An 11,876-nucleotide genomic window follows, 5' to 3' on the forward strand; every position below is an offset into this window, starting at 1 on the left:
TTAAAGCTACCCGGATTTTCAGGCACTAATGCAGGCACAATCAGCTGTCTATGTCCTGTTAATGGGGACTTTGGCACGACTGTCCTATCCTCTCTTGCTTGCCGTGATCAAATTCAGTGAGTGTTCATACCAACGGGACAGGAATTTTATTCTACAAACTTAAACATGAAGAGGAACTCATGACACTAAATACAAAATATATTTAAAAAATATATAACTTGTCTCTTATGTTGTTCCTGCAGCTGCTGAATGAGCTCTGTTAGTACATGCCGACATGGGGAGGTATTTCCACAGCGAGGTGGACATTAAGAGCCCGTGGCATCAGGTGCTGGCTGCCTTCTGGCAGCGCTACCCAAACCCATACAGGTAATTAATCAGAATCAGAATCAGAAAGGGTTTTATTGCCAAATGTTGAGCAGGTTTACAACATTAGGAAATTGCTGCGGTGCTTCAGTGCAAACATACTGTCATAAATTGCGCTTAAATAGACATGAAAAAGTAAAAGTAAGAATAAGAATTAAAAGTGCTACGTAGAAAGATATATGCATGAGATATACATGAGCTATATACATGAGAATAAGAATTAAAAGTGCTACGTAGAAAGAGTGCAGGTGGTGATCAGTGCCAAACATGGAATGATGCAGTGAACACAGCGTAGGGTCATGTGTTAGTGGTGGGAACAGTCGTACGTTTATTGTTCATGTGTCCAACAGCAGAGGGGAAGAAACTGTTCTTATGGCGAGAGGTTCTGGTGCGAATGGACCGGAGCCTCCTGCCTGAGGGGAGCAGGTCAAACAGACTGTGTCCAGGGTGAGAAGGGTCAGCTGAGATCCGAGCTGCACGCCGCAGTGTCCTGGAGGTGTACAGGTCCTGCAAAGATGGGAGTCTGCAGCCAATCACCTTCTCAGCAGAGCGCACAACACGCTGCAGTCTCTGTTTGTCCCTGATAGTGGCTCCAGCGTACCACACGGTGATGGAGGAGGTGAGGATGGACTCGATGATTGCGGTGTAGAATTGCATCATCGTCCGTGTTGGCAGGTTGAATTTCTTCAGCTGCCTCAGGAAGTACATCCTCTGCTGGGCTTTCTTGATGACGGAGGTGATGGTGGGCTCCCACTTCAGGTCCTGGGTAATGGTGGTACCCAGGAAGCGGAATGAGTCCATGAATGATTGTTTCAGTGAATATGCAAAGTCATTTCTCATCAATGAATCTGATATTTTTCCCTTATAAAACAGTGAAAAATGTCACCTTATTATCTAGTACAATAAAAGAAAAAAAAACACATTAGTCCATTTTCTCCAGACAATGGACAAAGTGGACCAAACTGTCGTGCTTTTATCTTGACTGCATCAACCCTGGGTGTTGTTTGGAGAACTTCAGTTTTTTAAACAATAAAAGACATTTTAAAAAAACAGAATGTGTGAGTGTTCTCAAAAAAAATAGATCTGTTTTGGTGTACCAGCACCCATGTACTCACGGAAGATGTCCTATACCGCGAGGTCACCTCCAGCAACCACCTGCTGTCCAGGCAACTGCTGACGAAGACCAACCGCCTGCCGGGCTGGGCGGAGCGGGTCTTCCCCATGCACATGGCTCGGGCGGTCTACGTCCTGGAAGATTCTATCGTGGACCCTCAGGCCCACACGCTCATCACCAAGACCTGGAACCTGAACCACAACACGCTGATGGTGAGATGCGCTCTGATTAGATCACTGTGGTTAATTAACCCCCCCACCCCCACCCCATGACAGATAGGATAGAGTTCAGATTGATGGTCTTATTGTCATCAAGCGATTTCTCCCACTTTGAATGGGGCAGTTTGCAGTTTGAGATAACCAATCAGAAAATGGCCACGAGCTGTGAATAGCATGAAAGCATGAGATCATGGTCATAGATGTAATAGAGCAGACCTTCCCAAAGTGTGGAGCCATTGCAGGGGGGGCGCGGTATGAAAAGGGAGGGAGAGAGAAAACAAAACTCTTGGACACTGCTAGCACAGGGCGCCCACAGAAATGCAAAGCAGGAGATGAAGCATCGCTGAATATGTTTCCAAACCAACTTCATTCTAAGCCAAAGACTAGAAAATCTGGCGAAGCATATCTGCCCTTTGGTTTCACCTGCACAAGTGCCAAGTGCACAAGTCTCCCCTGCAGGATTGGTTTTCCCTGCGTTGGGAGCAGCACTGTGCTCTCCCTATCACGGACAAACAGTATCCCACAGTTGTTTATGTTTTTAAACCCATTTTGCACAGAGAGGCATTTTTTGAAAAATGCATTGATAGCAATGTTGAATATTATTACACATACAGTAAAATAATCACACCGTGACGCCTCTGCCTTTCTAAATGGAGGGACAGTAACTGCGTTTGTATATGTTAGTGTGTAAAACCTGTAGACAGTAAGATTAACAGTATTTTGTCTCTATCTGCCATTCTGCAATTCATCTCATGTAAACAATAACGTGCGCACAGCGTGACGTGAAAAAAGGCACATACCTTTGACGTTGCGTGACGAACTCTGTATTCCTCGTCCACACGTAAACGGAAAAAAATGAGTTTTTAAAAAAATCTCCGTTTTCGGTGATTCGAAATGCTGTTTATGTGTCAACGAAACAGCTGCGTTTTCAAAAATACCCGTGTAGGTGTGAACGTAGTGTAATAGTTTACTTTCTTACTGCCTGTAATTTATTGCAAGTTACTTGTATTTGCTTAACCCTCCTGCCATCCTTTAAAAAACTCACACCCATCACCCTAGGGACCATTCTCAGCCACGCCATAAAAAGACCATATATCCATATTTTATTCCACTTTAAATTAGCCAACCTTGTAAAACTACTTCTCCCTGAAATATTCATGTAAAGTTTTAATTATATTTTCGTTGTTTTAACCCTTCAAATCCCAGTGTTATTACATGAGCGCCCTGTGTTATAAGCCCCAAAAACCAAAAAACGAAACTAAATATTTCCACAAAAAACCAGTTGAAGTAATATGTGATTGTCATTATAAGTAGGCCTTTAGATGGACCAAAGATTGGCACCAACATACATTTTGACCTGCCATTATTTTTTTTGCATTTTTTTTGCAATTTAAAAATTAAAACTTCAAGGCCCTGAGTCTTCATTGACATCCAAGAAAAGAAGAAAAAATAAAATCATATGATGATAATTTGGGGTTGAAAAATAGCGTTTATAATGGAAGTCAATGGGCAGAAAATGGTCCCCAGGGTGATGGGTGTGGGGATTTCTGCTGCTCAGCCATTTTAGGCTGATTTAAGGAATTCACACTGGAATATTAACATTGACAGGTAAAAACTATCCTGTGGCAAGTTTGGTTATATTCCACTGAACACAGTGGAAATGGCAGCCATTTAACACATAGCAGTGGCACAAAAAGGTCCCAAGAAGGCAGGAAGGTTAATTGTTTACTAAATGTTTGAGGTGTGAAAGAAACCACAATGGAGCAAAATATGGGCGTGTGTGGTTGGAGGATGTGTTTGTGCGTGTGTGTGCGTGTTGTAAAACAAAGGCAGCAAAAAAAGTTTGGGAACCACTGTAATAGAGGAACCAGCTGACATGGTTTGAGCACCTGAATAGGAGATCTCCTGCACATCTAGACTTTGATGGACTAGGTCAGGGGTTTTGGGCATGTCCAGCTGTGAGGAGACCTGTGACAGAAACAGGACTGGACTGGGAATGCCTTGCTGGAAAGGCTGGAGATAGTTGCCTAAATGAGGCCATTCTCTCCACTTTTGCTCATCTCAGAAAGGACAAGAAAATGGATGAATTTGCGGATTTAAAGAACTGCACTGGACACAGGTATAAATGCTTTTTGACTGGAAAACTACAAGGCCTCTTACAGTCTGGTTGGTTTTAACATTTTCAGTATTTAACTAAGTTCAAATCAAATCACTTTTATTGTCACATCACATGTGCAGGTACATTGGTACAGCACATGTGAGTGAAATTCTTGTGTGCGAGCTTCATAAGCAACAGAGTTGTGCAAAATACAATAATGTAAACAGGCAAAATACAAGAATGGCTGATCTGAAACTAATAAATATATGTACAATATATAATAGTATATGCATTTCTGGATGTGTATACTAAATATTTTTCTACGTGTGTGTGTGTGTACACATATTTTACAAATTAAATAGAGTAAACAATAAATAAAATATATAAAAATATACAGAGTTGAGACATGTGCAAAACAGTGGCATTGCTGTACAGTATGTAGTGCATAATGTTGAAGTTCCAGTAGTGGAGGTGAGGTGTCTATGAAGTGTTCAGCAGTCTGATGGCCTGATGGAAGAAGCTGTCTCTCAGTCTGCTGGTACGGGACCGGATGCTGCAGAACCTCCTTCCTGATGGAAGTAGTCTGAACAGTTTATGGCTGGGGTGACTGGAGTCCTTGATGATCCTCCCCGCTTTCCTCAGGCAGCGCTTCCTGTAGATGTCTTGGAGGGAGGGAAGCTCACCTCCAATTATCCGTTCAGAGCACCGCACTACTCGCTGGAGAGCTTTGCAGTTGTAGGCGGTGCTGTTGCCATACCAGGTGGTGATGCATCCAGTGAGGATGCTCTCAATGGCACAGTGATAGAAGGTCCTGAGGATGCGGGGGCTCATGCCGAATCTTTTCAGTCTCCTGAGAAAGAAGAGGCGCTGCTGCGCCTTCTTCACTGTTTTGTTTGTGTGTACTGACCACGTAAGATCCTCAGCCAGATGTACACCAAGGAACCGGAAGCTGCTCACTCTCTCCACAGCAGCGCCGTTGATGGTGATGGGGGTGTGTACTTCTCTGCACCTCCGGAAGTCCACTATCAACTCCTTTGTCTTTGCGACGTTGAGGGTGAGATGGTTGTCTTGACACCAGTGGTCAGGGCGCTGACCTCCTCCCTGTAAGCCATCTCATCACCATTGGTGATAAGAACCACCACTGTAGTGTCGTCCGCAAACTTCACAATGATGTTGGAGTTGTTAGTGGCTGTGCAGTCGTAGGTGTAGAGTGAGTACAGGAGAGGGCTCAGTACACACCCCTGTGGAGCACCAGTGTTCAGTGTGATGGGGGATGAGGTGATGCTGCCCAGTCTGACCACTTGGCGTCTGTCAGACAGGAAGCTAAGGATCCAGCTGCAGAGGGAGCTGCTCAGTCCTAGATCCTGCAGTTTCCTGTCCAGCTTCGAGGGAACGATGGTATTGAATGCTGAGCTGTAATCTACAAACAGCATTCTCACATACGTGTCTCTCTTCTCCAGGTGTGACAGGGCAGTATGTAGTGTCAGGGCTATGGCATCATCAGTGGACCTGTTGTGGCAGTATGCGAACTGTAGAGGGTCCAGTGAGTCGGGTAGTGCAGAGCAGATGAAGTCCCTGACCAGCTTCTCGAAGCATTTGCTTACGATGGGGGTCAGGGCTACAGGTCGCCAGTCGTTCAATGAGGAGATGGTGGAGGATTTGGGTACAGGGACGATGGTGGCCATTTTGAAGCAGGCTGGGACTACAGACAGAGAGAGGGAAAGGTTGAAGATGTGCGTGAACACTCCAGCCAGCTGAGCCGCGCATGACTTGAGGACGCGGCCGGGAATCTCGTCCGGACCTGTAGCTTTGCGTGCGTTCACCTTCCTGAAGCACTTCCGCACATCCTCCTCAGACACAGTGTGCGCACTGACGTCATCCGCGGTGCGCACCCTGTCCGGTCTCATGGTGTTCGCTGTGTCGAATCTAGCGTAGAATACGTTTAGATCCTCACACAGAGAGGCCGTGGTCTGCGGTGTGCTGGGTTTCCCTCTAAAGTCTGCGATCGTGTTTAGTCCCTGCCACATACTCCGAGGGTTGTCAAACTGTTGCTCCACCCTGTCCCTGTACTCACGTTTGGCTGCTTTGATCGTCTTCCGGAGTTGGTAATGTGCGTGTTTGTAGTCCGATGTGTTCGCGGAGGAAAAGGCGGTGCTCCGTGCCGCGCGAACATCTCCGTTAATCCAGGGTTTTTGATTTGGGATGGATTTAACTGTTCTGGATGGGACGACATCTTCCACGCATTTCCTGATAAATCCACAGACTGAGTCTGTGTACTCATCAATGTCCCTAGCAGCCACGTGAAACATTTCCCAGTCCGCGTGATCAAAACAGTCCCGCAGCGTAGACTCCGATTGGTCCGTCCAACAGTGCACCGCCCTCCGGGTTGAATATAATACTTTTTCCTGTGCTTGAACAGTTTGTGTTTGGAGTAAAAACGGGCTTTTTTGTACATTTTCTACCGTCTCTGCCTCTAAGACTGTTGTGGAGCGGTGTCTGTTTGAAGAGAACCATGGTCAGCCATCTTGGACCAAATTGAGGAGGGAGGCCTGGATCTCCACAGCTGTATATGGACTGGGTCGACCCATACAGGTATACACAAACATACAAATGTTTCAGTCCTAGGGAAAATTGGCCACCAAAACCCAAACTCAACCTACTATCACTTAAAGTATAAAGAACACACCAGCTTCTCTTAGTGTATTTCTGATAGAGATTGACAGACCACGTGACCTTCGTGCATTGCTTTGTGGGTACCCGTGGCAACAAAATCAAAACACTGCATCAAGCGCTAGTATTTCCAGCACCGGTAATCATTAATTCTGTGGTTTTAATCCCTAATTGCATTTTATTTACCCCAAAAACAGTTATGTACAAAACGACGGACAACACGGCAGGTCCGTACAAAGACAGACTTGACGAAAAGGCAAAAAAAAAGGACAAGGAAAAAATCAAAGGATTGAAAGGGTCAGACCCATACGAGCATACAGAGTGGAGTAAGGACGTTAGCGTGCTGCCCAACTTTCATCACGGACATATTTATTATTGTATGGTCCTAAGTGTGAGTGTATGCACTTCACGTTTATTAACTTCAGATCCCTGCAACAAGCCCAGGTCCAGTTTACTTTTGGTGATTTGGACTATTCCATTTCACAGCTGTTGTTACATTTTTTTTCCCTTTTTCTTCTGTACAGGCCAACGAAATCTGTTTGTAGTTTCAGGTTGTAGTATTACACAACATTTTCAGATCTAATAGAAAAAAAATAAGTGTTTCATAATTCATTCAATTTATTGTCTTTCTTTATAACTGGCATTATTGTTTCATTCTATTATAGAATCTTACAAGAAAGAGGCAAAATTGTATTCCATTATGCTTTATTAGCTGCTTCAATAAAAAACAAATCAACAACAAAAAAACAACAACAACAACATTGGAAACCAGCATAGTAGAAAACAGTTATTCATCACTTGATTGCTTGAAAACAACACTTGGGCACATATATGCGGGATTTTCGTGGCTGTTTTGATCTCGCTCTCTCTTAACCGATCAAATCTGGCTGTGGTAGCAGCTTTAAACTCAGTATGATCCAGGTTGATAGAGGGTGCTCAGTCTGGATCACATTCCAGCATTTTGCATTGGTTTTCCTACAAAACATAACAAACATTAGCCCGCAAAGCCACAGTGAACAAAGCAGCATAGCGCAATGAATTCTATTCAAATCAATATAAGACTTACTTGTAACCTACATCACCAATTATGTTATGATAAATTACGTAATAACTACAACAGAAGACTTACTGTTGTGGAAATGCTTGGAGCAGACTAACATGTGAGCTGGAGTGTTCTGAAACGTTATATTTGGTCTTCAAATTGCTCCAATCCAGGCCATACGTCAGCTCTTGTTACTTCGGAAACATGGCTTGAACAATTTCTCTTCCATGACGTAATCCCATAAACAATCTCTTTACCCGTCGGCTTCCCGTGGCTGTCATGCGACCAGCTATTGCAGTTAATAATACAACAGCTTCTCGCCATTTTTTGTGTTTCTTTTTATCCCTGTGTGACTGTTTTCATGTGAAAGCATGCGTGCGCTAGTACCTCTTGCCACGAATTCCCAGAATCCTTTGTGGTTTTACCCCAGAATGACATCACATTTTCAATCTCTATAAAAGATCCCCAGTAATGGCTGGAGGTGTGGTCAACACGAACTTGATAACGGCTGCTTAGTTTGCCTTAATGTTCTGCATGTTTGCGATTATAATTTTATTCCATTATTTTTGCAGTTGGGTTGTTATGCTTGTTACATAGCTTCATGTTGGCTTAGCTAATATCTCGGTTACTCCTTGGCAATGCAGGTCATAAATAAAACCCCTGACTAGTTAGCGAGTTGTTGCTGGGGAAATTCGTTGCAAAGAGGGTGCTGCACCAAAATTCTGTCTGCGATTGGTTTGGTCTCTTATCAGATTGTCCATTGTCGCCCATAGTTTGCATGGAAGATGCTGACTTGTCTGCAAACACTCAGAACATTGTGAAGTAATACCTCCTGGCTCTCAAGCCAAGCCAAGATACCAATACCAACTATGTGACACTTCGTCAGTATCTATATACAGCTAACGTATGGTGCGGGTATTTATCTTTGACTAATTCTTTGTCTTTCTCCGCCAGGAATTCGGTCTCGCCAGGTTTAAAAGTAACCAAGCTAAAGCCATGAGAGGGCTGGAGTACTCTCTCTCCAAGCTACAGAGTAAGTCACAAATACATGCACACACACATTTGTATTTCACCTCTGAGGGCTTCACCAAAACCTGAAGCTTAATTACCACAAGCTATGTGTTTTTGTACAAAAGTCCTGAAACTGTAAAAAGAAATCCAGTTAAAACCAAGAAAACAAACGTCAGCCTATCACAAAACCGCTGTTTTTTTCTTTCTTAAAAAGGGAAATCATCATTTAAAAACTATGGTTTTTATTTTCTCTGATCATCTTTGTCTAATTTAACTTTTAGAGCATTTCATTAAACGTTGGTCTCAATCTAGTATCAGATTGAGACCAACATTTACTGTATTGCACACCTTTGGTGGTGGCTTAGAGTGATGTCAAATTTTTCATTGATTTTTAGATTTGGTCACAGGATTCACATTTTTTTTTTATTTATTAAAATATGAATAACAAATGTCATATGAGTCTTCTCTTTTGACTTTTTTATGTAGATGTAGTTTAGATCAGCCTGATTTTCGGTCATTAGAACTTAAACCTTAGATTGCATATAAAAGACGACGGTACACTCCGGGTATGAGAACTGTGCATTTTCTTTTCTTGTTTTAAACCTTAAACCTATTTTCAGCTCCATTATGCTCATATTCAGTTTATTTTTCACTTCAGGGCTCAGATCAGTGTGACAGTTCCTCATTTTCTACTTTTATTTATCCACAGCTAGTGACCAGGGAGAGTCATCAGAGAAGCAAAAGCCCCTCCCACCACAAGCCACGCCGACCCCCAACCAGAAACCCAAACAGTTTGTCTGAACCTCAGTAGGAACAACAAGCCCACAATCCAGATTGACAGACCACGTGACTTTTGCCCATTGCATGCCGGGAACTCGTGGCAAAACAATCCAAGTACCGCATCAAATGCAAGTATTTGCAGCACTGCAAAACGTTCATTCTCCGGTTCCAATACCTTCTTGCTTTTTCTTTGCCCCCCAAAAAAGGTATGTACAAAACGAAGGATAACAATGCTGGTCTGTACAAAGACAGACTCGACGAAAAGGCAAAGAAAAGATACGTGGAAAAAAATCAAAGGAGTGAAAGGGTTAGACCCTTACGAGCACACAGAGTGGACAAAAGACGTTAGCGTGCTGCCCAACTTTCACCACCACCAGTGCATACATTCATGAAGTTTAGTAACTTCAGGTCACTGCAACAAGCCCAGGTACAGTTTACCGACGGATGGGTACAGGACCTTGAAATGCACCGTGTAGAACGAAAGACCATCGTACAAACAAAGGTAAGTTTACCAGTCTCACAAATTGTCTTCATAAATACACATTCGTTAACCATTTATTAATAGGACCTTTAAGCTCAATGGTAATTAATTAGTAGTGGAAATAATTTCTGGTACGGATTACAGAAATGTAGCAGTGACAATAATATTGTATGCTGTAATCGTACTGGGCAATTAGTGATACAAAAAACCAAAAAACCTGTTTTATCTGCTTTACCCGTCGGCTTCCCGTGGCTGTCATGTGACCGGCTATTGCAGTTAATAATACAACAGCTTCTTTCCATTTTTTGTGTTTCTTTTTATCGCTGTGTAACTGATTTCAATTGAAAGCCTGCGTGCGCTAGTACCTCTTGCCACGAATTCCCAGAATCCTTTGCGGTTTTACCCTTAAATGACGTCACATTTTCAATCTCTATGGCTCGTTTGAAGAGCAGCACTAAAACGGTGGGGCATCCACTCATCCTCAGTTCTGATTGGTGACACATTAGCTGATACTGATTACTTTTCAAAGTCACCAATCAGAGCAATGAACTACAATAATTCCCAGGATTCCTTGGGACTGATTTAATCATCTTATTAAAGTTTTAGTAATTTTTTTTTTAAGTTTGCAGTTTGTAATTTGTCAGTTATGTAATGTAAACATGATATTAAGTTAATAATTTAAGTTTACGTTGACTTTTCTTATCTTTGTTTTTATATTTTTATATGGAAATAGTGTTTTGTCTTATTTTGTAGAATTCTCTGAATGATTATTGTCATCTTGGATTTCTTTGGGACCTCCCACAGTAAATGTCTTAAGAGATTTTCTATCAATAGGAACGGGTTTACATCAGATTCAGGTAGTTTAGAATCAGACTGTTGTAGAAATGCATGTTTCATAGTATCCATATGCCAGTTTGAGTAGATGTTTGTTTTCTGGTGGTATGGCTCTGATCTTAAAATTCCAATAGATTTATGTTCTGGATAATTGGCCAACCCATTGAGACCAAGGGGAAGGTCAGAGTTGAGTTTTGTTTTGTCTCATGCTAAAGAGGATATTGTGTTTTAGATGTAGTCTTATCCGTTTTGGCTTGAAAAAGGGTTGTCAGTAACCTGGTGTATGTTAATATTGCAGCATGCCAAGCTGCATTATGCAAAATCAACCTCTGGGGCTAACAAATAAAGCTAATGTTAAAGCACTGAACACTGCAGTTTCTCTAATATCCACTTCAGACTGGTTCTAAAAGTGACCAAAAGTGAGTCAGTTCCCACAGACGCAAAATGTCAAACTTTACAACAGAAATAAAGATATTTACAGCCTGCTACAAAAAGATATTTTGGCCATATAAACTGTCCTGCATGTTGGCTAGAAGAGGGACATCAGTGTTAAAACTTCTGCCCACTCCCTGTGTGTTCTATATAATATCTATTCACACATCTTGACGCTGAAGGTTCTACATGGTTCTTACATGGTAAAGTAAGCACCTGAAAATAAAAGAGAAAAAACTTGTGGGTTTCTCTTTGCCCGGATAAAAAGAATTTGTTAAACAGCCCTTACTGGATTGACCAATGCTTGTAATGGGAAAGCCTGAGTGAAGATATAAGAAGGAGAACTGTAGATTAACATGAGTTGGGAAGGTCTGTTGGAGCCATTTCTAAGCAACTGCAGATTCCAAGATCATCAGTTCAAGCAGTTTCATCTAAGTACAAGTTATTTGGATGTCTCATTGCTAAGGACTGAAAGAAGAGCCAAACTGTCACTATCAGATGAGAGGAAATTGGTCAGGATGTTCAGGGATCCCCCAGGCTCAAGCCTGCCATGAACAGGAAACTTCTGGAACACCAGCATCAACGTCGATAGCAAAGTCAGTTTTAAATTGCCACGGAATGAGAGGGTGCTGACCAAGAAACAAACTCCTACTCCAAAAATAACACCTTCAAACTCCACTGAAATTTGTAGCTGCCCATATGGACAAGCCAAATGCATTCTGCAGAACATCTTTATGATGAGACTAGACGACCGGGGCGGCGGGTTGGGAAGCTCATCTATGTAACCGGAAGGTTGCCGGTTCGATGGACAAGACACTTTACCTACTGCCTAC

At 42.6% G+C, this 11,876-nt stretch overlaps 1 protein-coding gene across 1 annotated transcript; it reads left to right on the top strand.

Moving 5' to 3' along the window:
• The first annotated feature begins 248 nt into the window (after positions 1-248).
• LOC146713365 (PRELI domain-containing protein 1, mitochondrial-like) lies at positions 249-9,337 on the top strand. Its single transcript, XM_085447312.1, has 5 exons — positions 249-366; positions 1,464-1,689; positions 6,272-6,385; positions 8,460-8,538; positions 9,226-9,337. Exons 1-5 carry the CDS (start codon positions 275-277, stop codon positions 9,315-9,317), a joined length of 603 nt encoding a protein of 200 aa, XP_085303438.1. The 5' UTR covers positions 249-274; the 3' UTR covers positions 9,318-9,337.
• Positions 9,338-11,876: the final 2,539 nt, after the last annotated feature.

The sequence above is a fragment of the Copadichromis virginalis genome, linkage group LG3 (assembly GCF_057382275.1).
Source record: "Copadichromis virginalis isolate Kocher_CV1m ecotype Utaka linkage group LG3, C_Virginalis_male_GT1.1, whole genome shotgun sequence".
Taxonomy (NCBI): Eukaryota; Metazoa; Chordata; class Actinopteri; order Cichliformes; family Cichlidae; genus Copadichromis; species Copadichromis virginalis.

Bases quoted from the DNA above. Each gene is read 5' to 3' on its own strand.
- LOC146713365 (XM_085447312.1), top strand. From the start codon at position 275: ATGGGGAGGTATTTCCACAGCGAGGTGGACATTAAGAGCCCGTGGCAT. The intron at 367-1,463 runs GTAATTAATCAG...TTGGTGTACCAG, and splicing joins CGCTACCCAAACCCATACAG to CACCCATGTACTCACGGAAG. The intron at 8,539-9,225 runs GTAAGTCACAAA...ATTTATCCACAG, and splicing joins CTCTCTCTCCAAGCTACAGA to CTAGTGACCAGGGAGAGTCA.